Here is a 13,810-nt window from a genome sequence, read left to right as displayed (position 1 = left end):
ACACATCAGACGTATTTTGACCTCAAGAGCTGCTTATAATACATTTGTAGTGGTGAAATCCAGATTTTGCTCAAATATATAGGAAAAAACAGGGACAGGGTTTTTAATTAAGAGAATGTTTGCATATTGAAAATTCAGTTTAGTAGTAGGAGAGTTAAATGTCAACTTAATATAACCATATCAGATTGCTGAAAATGTCACATATCGAAAAAGTAAAAAAAAGAGCAAATAGTTCTCCTTTACAGCGTTCTGGGAAACCATCTGGTGAAGAAAATAAGATGGCCGACTTAACATTTTTTATTTTATTTTTGACAGTTTATAGCTACTTCCTGGAGGGCTTCTGTTCAGATTTAGTTTCGGTTTGGTGCTAGCAGGTGGTTTGCCTTGTCAGGAAAATAACTTTGCGAAAGCTTTTGGCTAAAGGCGTCCGGGGTGTGACAGACCATGTGGGGAGCTGGGTTAAGCCTCTTCTTCAGTCTGTCCTCCATTTTGACTCTTCATGTGCTGTATCAACAAAACTATTCATTTGGTGAGAAGCGCTCGTCAAAATGACCCACATACGCAAAGTAAAGTTTCAGTATTTTTATATTTTCATCTTTTTTTTTTTTTAATACATGTTTTTGTTATAAATCAAAAAGTGGAAAGTGTAACAAATATATATGTGGGCATAAAATCAATCAATTTAAGATCCAATGATTGACCTAAACTGATAAATTAAATAAAGATGCACTTAGGCTACATTCAGACTGCAGCCTGAAGTGACCCAAATCTGATTTTTTGGCCCCTATGTGACCTGTATCTGATCTTTGAATGACGATTTTTTCAAATGCGACCCAGGACACTTCGATATGTGGTCCTGAAACCGATACATATCCGATCTTTTGACATGCGACTTCAGTCTGAACGGCCAAAGCGCGTTCATCTGACCTACACGCCATCAACAAGCCACAAACGTCACTATTCTACACTGAAGTAGGCGAAAATTTTTAATGAACTCCGTGTCACTGAACACATCGCCACTCACCACTCTTGGCTACGTCTCCACATCCACACGTTCCTTTCAACGGACGTCGCTGCCACTGACCCACGAAACGCCACGGCCAAAAACCTCGTCCTTCTCCTTCTCAATCTCCTCCTTACAACAAGTAAGTTGTACATGTTCTGGCTCCGGTACGAGAGGAACTTTAAAATCGCCAGGAGCTCAATGCTCGTGTCCATGTTTGGACAACTTCCATAAACACAGAGCACGCTCGCTGCGGTTGACGTCATCGTGTCTCCAGTGCACATGCGGGACACTTTTGGGCTGTTTAATGTTCACACTTGAGTTCACATACAAGTCGCATTAAACTGGAAATGTGAACGACCTCGCTAAAACATCAGATTTCACAAAAAAATCCAAATTGAGTATTAAGCCCTGCAGTCTGAACGTAGCCTTGATGTTCAGAATGCGGGTTCTGCCACCTGCTTGTCTCCATGGAGATAATTATGTTGCACAGTATGGCATTATACTTCTCTCGCTTACATTTTATAGCTTGGGAAAACATTTATTCTCACTGTGCGCTGGATTGCCTCTCCACACATCTGACCTGTTACTTGGTCTAGTGGCACCACTTACTTGTCTCCACGACAAAAGATAAGTTTAATGGCACAAAATGGAACATTTCAGCCAAAGCAATCACATCTCCATGGAGACAAGCAGGTGGAATACTCTCGTCTAGAAAAGTTACATAGTGCACATCTACTTGAAACCTAAAAAGTCAAAGCCTTTGATTCTCTCCCTGGGCTATAGTCCAAAAATACAGCCTCCCATATGGCAGTCAATAGCATCTTTTGTTCTGACTAATGCTCTCTGAAACTCCAAAAGAAAGTCTGCACGGTAACATCATTAAGCCTTCAGAGTCCATAAATCTACCCAAAGCGAGTCATGAAATTATTTTTGGCAGCACTTTGTGACAAGTAAAGTGACCTTTTTTGCAAAATGAAAACTTAAATCCTGGCTTTGAAACACAATGAAAAGCAGTTGAATTCCCACTTGTAAACAGCATTAATAGAAAACTGAATTAGCTACAAAAATACGTCGCTATCTGGGCTTTGTTAGGTCAACGCAGCGTGGCGGTTTGGTGTTTATTCTTATCCGTTAAGCCACAAGTGAACACACATTATTAATAAAACAATAAAAAGGGAAAATAAAGGATTAATTCAAGCGGTTGCCAGGTTTCACGTGCGCTCCCCCTTTCCGCACACTGAAGAACACAGTTTGCTTTGTGGCTCGGAGGTTGTAATCCGCTCAAGAACCTGTAATTTCATGTAGGGAGCAGCCATCTATGCTGACTTTTCAAGTGTTGCCCTACTCTGCCAGGACAGCTTTGGTAAACAATGTGCACTGAAAAAAAAGGTTACACAGTGGCTTTTTACCTGCTCTTTGAAAACGGTCCAACACAAAAACAAGTCTTTTGATTGAGGTTCTGTTCTATTCAAATGCCACTCAACGTGAAATGTAGGGGAAAAACAGCTAACAAAAGGTACTACTTTGTTGTTATGATGAATTACAACAGCCTAGCTTTGCCATACTAGACTTCTGATGGGGTTTCAGCATTAGAGGTATCGCTACGGTATGTAAAACTGCAGTATTTTTTTTCAAATACAACTGGAGTATTGTAGTAATAATGTAATAATAATAATAATAATAATAATAATAAATATAGTAACACTAATATAGTAATAATGAATAATATATATTTTTAATACATCTAAATCTATACAAAAATAAATACTTGGACATAAAATAAGTCAAATTAATTTCCACTGGATGACTTAAACTTACAATTCAATTAAAGATGCATTAACCTTTCTGACTGAAGGGTCTGCCACCTACTTGTCTCTCTAATTATGTTGCACAGTGTGGTATTAAACTTCTCTCTTTTACATTTACATTTACAAGGCACTACTTAGTTTGCTATCACGAATTACAACAGATTACTAGTTTTCCCATCATACACTTTTTGATGATGTTTCAACATTATAGGTGCCACTAAGTCATGTAAACTCACTATATATTTTCAAATAAAAGTGGAATATTGTAGTAATGAACCTCCTGTTGACTCTCCTGCTTCATGTTGCGAGCTTGCTTCAGCTTTGCACACGTCACCTGTCAGCGAACACCTTCAAAGCAGCACAGTTCGGTTCTGCTTGGCTGGCTGTATTTGGAGTTGTGAGATTTCCTCTGACTGGCTTTTATCCTAGCAGGTGTTATGCATATTAGACATTTAGCTGTGATAAGATGAAAAACAGACACAAACAATGCCACATAGTACATATTCAATGTAATAATGACCAGCAGGGCTCTACAGGACGCTCAGCAGGACAAGGACAGCACACAGGGATGAAGAGGAGGAACAATGGAGGGGTTTTGTGTTGTTGGCGCCAAGAACAGGAGGAGACGTAAATGGGACGAAATGGACAATCTGCCAGAGCCACAGAAAGGAAAGAGTAAAAAGAGTGAAAATGATAGATGATGCTCTCATGTCACCTCCGTCGTTGTCTGTTCCATCACTGCAGTCAGTTTCCATGACAACGCTGCATCCCGGCCCGCTCCAACCGGCCTGGCACACACATCGCCAGCCGCTCTGCTCCAGCGTACAGCGCCCGTGTCCACTGCACAGCCCGGGACAGCCGTCTGAGAGGGGGAGACAGTTAGTACAGGACTATAGTACAGGACGATACAGCAGCATTACAGGGATGAGTCTAATACAATTACCTTTGACAACCACGTCCAGGTCATGGGTGACTGTGGACACAAAGACAAGTGTTATGACATTGTGATTCTTACTCATCATTACGATTGTTAAATGTATCAAAAATCAGATACTAATCGACAGTAAAACTAGTACTGAAACTAGATCCTCATTTGAGCAGGTATCAATACTAAAAAAGTCACATTCACTGGACAGAAATGAACCTTTTTTGAGTAGCTGTATGATCATAAGCTGTATCAGTACATGTACATGTAATACGACCACACAGACTTGTATACATCCACGAACCACAATGGAACCTACCTGGCTGACTGAGGGATTACACAGATATAAGACTACATGGTAATATGGAAAAGTACTATTATTTAATTTTCTTAATAAAAAATCACATTGTCTAAAGAACAGGTATTGAGATTTGAGACTATTCCTTAGTTTTGAAATAGAGTTTGAAATTTTAGATTGTGGATGGTACTACTAATCATCATCACAGACTGTATGTATCCCCATGGACTGCATGTACCAGACTCACCGATGTTGCAGTGCTCGCCCTCCCATCCTGGTTGGCACACGCACGTCCCGTCGTGGCACTGGCCATGCTCCTCACAGCGAGGGTGGCACGCGCGCTGGTCACACGCGGCACCCACCCAGCCCTCCTCACACTGGCACTGGCCCTCCGAGCACACGCCGTGGCTGCCACATGGCACGGGGCACAGCTCTGCCAACAGGTGGGGGTACGGGGAGGGGGAGAGAGGGGGAGAGAGGGGGAGCAGATGGAGGCATTGAGCTTTGGAAGAAAAGCAGAGGTAAAAGAGGCTCAGGGGACAGAGCCAGTGAAAATGATCTGCATTGGGGGCGACTGGGGGTGAGCCATCGGATATAGGTGAGAGGGAAAAAACAGGCGATGGAAGCAGATCACCTCGGAGACGAAAAAGTCTTCCTCTCACAATCCGTAATCTTCCCACCTCTAATAGGCAAGCTCCCACAAGAGCAGACAGCGAGCAGCTCATCATAACAGCTAAATGATTTGTATTTGCAGCACATATTTAAACTGCAGGGACTCTGATCCCACTCTATTATTTCGTCTTGACATTTTGATCAGATTTGGGAGGTATGTTAACACCCGTGCTCGCTTTTTGGCTCCATCTTATTCAATCTGCTTCTCCCTCTGTTCACTGTTCTCATGTAAAACCCTTCAAAAACCCTTCTTTTCTTTTCATCTGTCCTTCTTCGCACTCATCCTTTGCATCCTTTTGCACAAGCCAAGCCTCATCCATCAGTGGAGTGGGCACACTGCTGCAGGCACACACAGACTACTTACCGGCTGCAGTAAAAAGTTATTTCAATTTAAATATACATAGCATGGAGAGGGAGGAAAAGTGGATTAAAGTCGGAGAGTTTTGGTCCTCTCCCATTAGAATTACATTAGCTTAGCTCTGCTCCTACAAGGCCAGGACATAAAATGACCAGTTCTTTTTGATGAAATGCCCTGCAGGTGGAGGCAGGGCTCTCATTTCTCACACACTCACCACGTCCTCTCATTATCACGCCTGTATCACTGTAATAAGCCATGAACACACCTACAGCGCGCTAATGCTGAGTGCTCTGAACCATTGGTTTGCATGGTACAGCGACTCCGGCCCCAAACTAGTATTAAAGCATTAGATCGACATCACTGATAATGGCTATTTTCCCTCTTGTCAGGGTACACTGCAAGGACAAGGACGTTATCCACAATGCACCACTTCACTATTTTTAAATAGCATGCGTTCACGTTCTAGAAATTGATTATTATTAATTTCAGATGGTGGACAATGGCTCAGTGGGAGTTTTACTACTACAAATTATAATTTAAGAAAGAGAAATCCATAAATTCACCTTATCATTACTTGTTAGGGCTTGGGTCCACAAACCTGCAATAATCTCATGGTTTTAAATCCTATATCAACAGTGGTGGTTTTGGAGTGGAAGAAATGCATCACTTTCTGAAGATATTGTGAAGGAAAAAAACAACAAACAAAAAAACAACAACAACAAACAAAACACTTTTTTTAAAATTTATTTATTTATCCTGACAGTGAATAGGTTATATTTCATACTAGTTTTTTGTTTCATGTGGATAGGCCCAGTACATCCAGAGATATGAACCCTAAACCAGGTCAACCTATCTGCGATCTGTCAGTTAAACAGCAAATTCAACCATAGAATGTTAAACTCTAGGGATTCATCATGTTTTGATGTTACGTGAACCCAGTCTGTCATTAAAAGTGACTAACATACTACCTTTTCCTCATAGTACCTTTAAACTCTAATTTTACCAACTGCCGAACGTGGTGCTTTGAGAATAAAACCTTAAAGAGTGTGATTTATATCCACACTAATATGCTATATATACAGAGAGCAGAGAGTATAAGAGCTTTAAAATGCCAGGCTAAATGTTCCTGAGTGTAGCTGTTTCTTAAAAGCCTCGCCGTAAAGAAGCAGACGTCGTTTTTTTTTTTTTTTTCCTCTCAATTGCCTTTTCTTTTCCCATTTTAGCTCAGGGGCAAGTGTGTGCATGTGTCATGTATGTGCTTTTATGTGCATTACAGTAGAAATGCAGAGAGAGAGTGGAGGAGGGGGACTGAGAGAGACAGGTACAGGGAGAGAGAGAGAGAGGGACAGAAAGAGACAGGGCAGGGAGAAAGAGAGAGAGAAGGGGGGAGGTACAGATAGACACAGAGCGAAAGTGAAAGGGAGAAAGAGGGAGAGAGAGGGATAGAGAGATGCAGCCTGGAGGATATAGGCAGGGGGCGAGCGAGCGGGCGTGCGAGCTGCTGTCGTCACTAAGTCATGAAGGGAAATCTCATTTACAGCAGCATGAAAAGTGCACAAACACAGAGTCATTTCCTAGAGTGGTTTTTGGTCCCCGCTTCTCTCGTGTCGATCAAATCCGCAGAACACTGGCAGCTCCACACTACATATGTATACTACACACACTGGCGCGCGTCATCTGCCGTTTACACTGTTTTCCACCTCATTTTCATGTACGGACATGAAGCCTCCTGAAGGTAGAGGAGGCCAAAAACAATCTATTTTTTCCTGCTTACAATAACCGAGCGCATTTGCAATCCAGTCCAATTTTATACACGTTTTATTTTTGTTTGCGGAGACAAGTACAAGCCAAAAACAAGTTTGGTTTACTTTGGTCTGCATAAAGTTTTGGTCTGACAAAATAAATACTATATCTTTCAATAACTCATGATTGTGATTTTTTTTTTTAGCCTCAATATTTATTTCATATACCTTCATGCACTAGTAGGGATTTCCTTATGTCATATTATAAGATTTGAACTGTTAGGGTTTCTGAATTAAGTGTTAAATTCTGCTAACAATTATTATTATTATTATTTATTTAATTATTTATTATTTATTATTATTATTATTATTATTATTATTATTATTATTATTATTATTATTATTATTATTATTATTATTATTATTATTTATTTTTTGTATTAATTAATTAATTAATTTATATTATTATTATTATTATTACTGCAGCTCGGCACTTTCAGCAACTATCTGGCTTTATAGATACGTGTCAGTGGCATAAAGTGGTTTCATTCTTATCATTTATATCATAATTGATTAAACTAGAGACAGGTCTAGAGGTGTATAGAACTGAACGTAAAACTAATCAAAATACTTCACATGCAACGCTTCTTGAAGCTATTAAGTCGTTGAGCTATTAAACAATTTACGCTAAGACGACCTGATATTTGAAGGTCCACCTAAACTGAATCTGAATACAGATTCGACTTAACGTTCAATATATCAATATAAGCTGGAGCAATATTTTTGTGTTTGAAATCTGCTCTTGGATTATTGTGTCAGTGGCTTAACTTAGTTTCAGTATTATCGTTTACCATCTTTGTTTACTTCAGCAAAATATTCTACTTCAACATTTATCGTGACAGGCCTAGTTAGAGGTTTCCATAATTTTCTCCATCACTTCTTTCCATGAACATAAATGTGTTTCAGGTCTTACCGGTGAAACAGTCCGGGCCGGTCCAGTTGGGCTGACAGGTGCAGGAGTCACTCTCGGGCAGGTAGGTCCCGTGTCCTGAACACTGCTCCTGACAGGCCGGCAGGGGGTCCTCACAGCTCACGCCCGCCCAGCCCGCCTGGCACACACACTCGCCACGCACGCACACGCCATGCCCGCTGCACTGGGGGTCTATGCAGTCAACTGGAAACACACACAGAGATGGACAACAATTTAGATCAAAGGTTTCAATAAAATGTGTAACACGGACTAATATTTAATATGTGTATTGTGTAACTTTTCTGGTACAGGGTCTGCCATCTGTTTATCTCCATGATGCATAGGTTATTGCTTTGCTTGAATGTTCACAATCCAACAATCAACTTTTCCATCTCCATGGAGACAAGCAGCCATTGCCACCAGGCCAAGTTATGGGTCAGATCTATGGAAGGGCAAGCCCAATCTGAATTAAGAATGTTTGTTTTTTAATGTATTTTTGAGCAATAATTGAATGTTGAAATTGTTTTTATTTATTTATTTATTTTATATAAATGTTTAATGCCATACTTTGGAACATTTGGAACAACCCTAACCCAGGCAAAGTAACATGCAGTATCAAATCAAATCAAACTTTATTTATAAAGCACTTTTCATACAAAATGCAACATAAAGTGCTTTACAGTGATTAAAAACAGTCCCACATTTTTCCCCCCAATAATTTCATAAACATAATAACTTCCAAAACTATTTAAGAGAAAATATATGTAATTTTTTCTTCCTGTGAACTCTTTTTTTTTTTTTTTTTTTTTTTTAACTGGCACTACATTTCACCACTGGGTATAATTTCACAAGTTTGACTTATTGTGTTGAATGTAATGTGTATAATATGTATAAAACTAACGCATTGTTTTGATCCAAGAAGCAAAAGCTTTTCAACACCTTTCAAATCTGTTGCTAATAAACACTGGCTTGATTTAACAGAAAAATACTGTTGTGCATATTTATATTTGCCTTCGTACTGAGATGTTTCCACAGTTGCCATGCCACCTGGAAGAAAGGCAGGAAGCAGGCGTTTTCAATTCTAGAACAGGACAAGGTCTCACTCTGAGATTAAGCCATAAGAGGCCGAGAGATGCTATTAAAATGTATATTTATATTTCACATTGACTTTCACATAGGCCTGTCAAAGTAATTACTATACTGACTTATTCTTCAGTATGTGAACGATGGAACAATGGTATTTTTGGGGGGGTTAGTATTTGTTGTGAGTAATTTTTTATTTTTTTTTCTCTTATATTCCTGGGAAATTTGTGGTTGTTTTTATGGCTATATGATAAGATTTGCACCGTATAAGGTTAAGTTAATCACTTTTTTTTGACACTTAGGAGAGTTTTTGCAATATAAATCCGCTTTTGGGTAATTGTGTCAGTGTATAAATATTCAATATTATTACAGCATAAATATTCAGTATTATTGTTTTTCATCTATATCTACTTCAACAATATATTGCACTTCAAAATTTGTTATCATGACAGGCCTAGCAAGATATTATTTAGACATGCCCTTATTCAGCACAGGTATTGTGGCAATACGTCTGTGCATTTTTGGAGAGGTGTACTACAGGTATTTTTTATATTGTAAATATTTGAATCCACAAATGCTAAATCTGACTCTATGATTCTCAAGACCCTATAACTCACTGAATTACAACAAAAACCCTTTAAGAATATAAATTTTAGCTGCTTCATCTGTATTAAATAACACACTGACCTACAGAATATTGTGATGTCATCTGAAAGACAACAAAATACCTTAAAATACAAACATTTATTGATATGGTAACAAAAAAGAAAAGAGAGATGACATTTATGACAAAGGGACAGCTTGAAGGTGCATGGGGCAACGAGGCGTCAGGGTGGAGGAGGAGGAGAGGGGTGCGGTCTCATTATAATCACCAGCTCAGCGAGTGTGAAAGCAGTGTTCTTTGCATCTCATCCAGGAGTTAACCACCCCAGCCACAATCCCTGTATCAGTTCCACCACATTACACTTCATGGGACACTTAGAGCTAAGGTTTTTGATACCAATGTGGTTATATATATATATATATATATATATATATATATATATATACATATATGTAGGTATGTGTGTGTTTGTGTAAATGAGGTCCTTGGTTGGACTGTGTGTAATTACAGCCCTGAATGGCGTTGCAAACCTGAGCACAGTTCAACGTGGCTCCATCTCAAGGTCAAAGCACCTGACTCTGTCCCTGTAGACGCTTAAAGGACCGGAGGCGGCAGAGCAGATCCAGACAGACGAACTGTGATCCAGGCTGGTGCGTGATCGTTTGAAATATCTCTGTTTGTGCTTGCTAATTTATTGGTTGGTTTTTACAATAGAGCGCTGCAAGTGGGACATTATCAACGCCAAGTTTTTAATTAGACCGTAGGTGCACGAGATTAGTGAGCCAGTGCTGCGGATCAGGCCTGTTGTTTTTATGCTTAAGAGGGATAAATGCCATGATGTATAAATTGTGTTATTATTAATGTTTTATGTTTAATTATTTGTTTGTTAGTTAGTTTGTATGTTTGTTTTATTGCAAGAAATGTTGCTATAATTTGTGCCCTTTAAAACAGTTCCAGCTTCAATTTTATTAACAACAATGTTTGGCAATACCAATAAACTGAACAGAATCAGAATAAATGGATTGTGTTGTTTACAACAATTGAAAATTACTTAGCCTATCATTTATAACTACGAATGCACCAGTCCAGCTTTTTCAGTTTGATACCAATTCCATTTTCATTTAAAGCTTTAAAAGTATTTACAAATCAACCGATACCAGTGCAGAGTCTGAAATTGTAGTTCCTTGTAAAACAAACTGTAAATGTGTTACTGATTTTTTCAGCTGTTTCTCAGCTCTCAACTACAGATTTGTATAAATAAAAACTCAAACATTAAACATTCTGGGCCAGCTACAACCAGTAAATAGTCGTATTACATGAATTTAAATGTCTCTTCAGGATATCGACTGAATCAACATTTGGAAGCTGATATCTGATTATGCAATATTTTCATCTGATACCAGTATTGGATCATGCATCCCTAATTATAACCTACTAGCATGGTATGAAATCACTATCAATATGAAAAAAATGAAAAGCATCACTTAAGGTCTAACATTACGCAAATGGACTTTTGTGAACTTTTAGCCATGTTATAATGCTGTTACCTTGAAAACACAGATGTGTGTTTTGTTTCATTCACACATTTGTGCATCCCTTTATTATTAGTCTGATAATAGCTTTTTTTTTGTTTTTAATCTTTAGTTAGGTAGAGATTAGCCGTTCCAGATCTGAAATCATCCAGATGATTCAAAACACAAGTGAAACGTGACATGGACATTTAAAGAACACAGAAGGGTTTGTGTGTTTCATGTGTGAATGAACAAACACACTGACAGTCACAAAAATGGAAAGAATGTTTAATGTTGTTTTAGAGTTAGTCATGTTATGACTTTGTGTGTTCGTGCAATGAAATCAAAACACAAGGCAGTATACTTGTGACAAGAAACATTCAAATATACATCAATGTTGGTGTACTTTGTAGTGTTTTTGAATGTTCTTTTCCTCATTATCTGCAGACCAATTCCCATCTTATGTCTTTGATTTGTAACCTGGGACGTGTAATTTCACTTTCTACGTTTGTCACAATTCAAAAATCAGAAAAAGCCAACAAAACAGTTCGTTGTGTCAATTTAATGTGATTTATTTTAAGCAGCTTTTCTGACCTAAATGGTAATATGCGGTCTGGGTTTGACGTCACGAATACATCAAATGTCAGAAAGGTGAGACAGGAAAAGTGAGGAAGTTTAAACAAACAACGCCGTAAAAAGTGGAAATTTGTTTTTTTGTGGTTTAAAAGCAGAAAACAAATCATTAACACTTGGTCAAATAACAACTAAACGGTTATACGAACTAACGTTAACAAGTTGACATTAAATAGTTCAGATAGAGGTTACTGCCGATACACTGCGTTTTTTTCCATAACGGTCTATACACATAAAATAAGAGAAACACTCACCCTGGCGAAGACCAAACGATAATCATCATTTAGGCGTTTTGCACCAAGGTTGAGGACCCATCCACTGACAAAAAAAGTTATGCCTCCAAACTTTTGTACACCTTCATCTGTTGTCTGGTGTAGAACCATGTCTGAAGAGCTAAATAGTTCGTGATATCCTCTGCCTCGATTGTCGGCAAATCTTTTACTTCGGTTGAAAATTCTCTCATTTTCAATAAGATAGGGTCACGCCCAATATATTTGTCGACTAACTGCTCGTACTTTTGCCTTGCTACTGGCTCTAAATCCTTACAATAAGAACTCTTCTCCATATCTGTGTTCTCCAGAGCCGTGTTTGTCGTGTTTGTCTTCACTTCCTGCCCTCCACCTGAAATTCGCGCATCATCGCGATCACGTGACTGAAACCCTCCTATTGGCAGGGATCAGATTAGTCAAAAACAGGAACACCAGGTACATTTTTTGTATAAAACTGGAACAAATCACTGGTTTTGTAGAAATCTGCTGGGACAGGGGACACAGGGCTCAAAACTGGGAGTGTCTAGGGTGAATAGGGACGTCTATGGCCCATTAAGACTCCACAAATAGCTTCAATATTGTTTTTCTTTTAGCTAAGCGCTAACTGAGCTAAGGCTGTAGTAGCATGTAGGCCTAATCTAAGCTAAGCAGTCAAATGGATTCTGTAAGCAATTTCAATCACTCAGAAACCTGTCCCCACCTGAACTAAGCTAATATGACTTGTCAAAGTGGATAATAGTTTTCTTCAGAACAAAGTTAGAGGAAAACTTAGAGAAATAGTTTGAGTTTTCAAACTAGCGGCGCGACTAACATCTGCCACTGTAGCGCTAATTAGCCGCTAATAGAGAAAACCTGTTCAGCAGACTGCTCCATGTTAGCGACTCCACCCACACACTGTCAGTCAGACTCCATCACCACACTCACATTACCTGCTCCATCTGCACACAACTACTGCAGCTCCTCCACCTTGTTTTCTGCATTGGCCTGTGATTTCACTGTGGCCCGCAAGAGGAAAATATTTTTGAGTGGACTTGAGCGGTTGAATCACTAATCACGGAAGTCTGTTATACTGTTTTAATCAGCAAATAATCAACAGTGTTTTGGTCACTTGAGAGTTTTATGACTTATAGAGGCTGGATATGGAGTGGTGCCATTGAACTTCCATTACTTACATCAAATGAGCACTAATACTAATGGTCTGATAGATTCATTGAGTAAACAGATTGGTTAACTATAGCTTCTTTGCTCAGTTACCAAATTAGAAGCAGAGGAAGTAGGCTGACTAATCACTAATTACTACTCTAATTACTAGGCTACCAGCAGGATAAATGTTGTCTATTACGGGCAGCTAGATAATTTAAAGGACAAACTTGTAAACATTGCAATATTGCTGATGTTGATATTGTCAGAAAGCCTACTTGTTTATATGAGCAGCACAGCAGATTTGCAGTTAAAGAAACACTATGAAACTTTTCGGAAGAGGCACATCACCTGCAGTATTCCTTGGAAAAAGGAAATTAAAACCAGAGTTTGGAGCCTTTTCCATAGAGAAACGAAGCTCTATACCATAATGTGGGAGATTATAGCCACGGGAACTAGACTAGGGTGACCATATTTTTGTGAAAACCCGGACACCTTACCGGAGGTGGGGGGTGGAGCCTCGACACTGAGCTAGTCTCACCTCGCAACCTGTGCACATGGCCTCCCACTTGTCCCGACTGGTCCAGAAAATTGAGAATTTCTTGTTCAAGTCATTGTTAAATGCGCATTTGCTCTTCGGCATGTTGCAGGCTGACCGACTGTTTGTGTCTGCTCGCTCCTTCTGAGTGCACAGAGAGCTACAAGAGCCGCTCAATTTAATGCCCTCAATGAAAGATAATGAAAACCCAGACATTTCCATCTCATTTCCATCAAACCTGGACGCCCAGGAC

General features: G+C 39.2%; 1 protein-coding gene across 1 annotated transcript in view; it reads right to left on the bottom strand.

The window, feature by feature from the left end:
• Nucleotides 1–13,810, bottom strand: part of tenm1 (teneurin transmembrane protein 1) — a 514,380-nt gene that overhangs the window by 166,473 nt on the left and 334,097 nt on the right. Inside the window, 4 exon segments of the mRNA XM_055159441.1 lie at nt 3,530–3,676; nt 3,758–3,787; nt 4,285–4,470; nt 7,783–7,983. Of these exon segments, the coding sequence (XP_055015416.1) occupies nt 3,530–3,676; nt 3,758–3,787; nt 4,285–4,470; nt 7,783–7,983 (564 nt within the window).

The sequence above is a fragment of the Boleophthalmus pectinirostris genome, unplaced genomic scaffold (genome assembly GCF_026225935.1).
Source record: "Boleophthalmus pectinirostris isolate CB_2022bp ecotype Guang Dong unplaced genomic scaffold, ASM2622593v1 HiC_scaffold_23, whole genome shotgun sequence".
NCBI classification, from domain to species: domain Eukaryota; kingdom Metazoa; phylum Chordata; class Actinopteri; order Gobiiformes; family Gobiidae; genus Boleophthalmus; species Boleophthalmus pectinirostris.
Note: the sequence above shows the minus strand (reverse complement) of the source record. Positions and strands in the feature narration are given on the sequence as shown.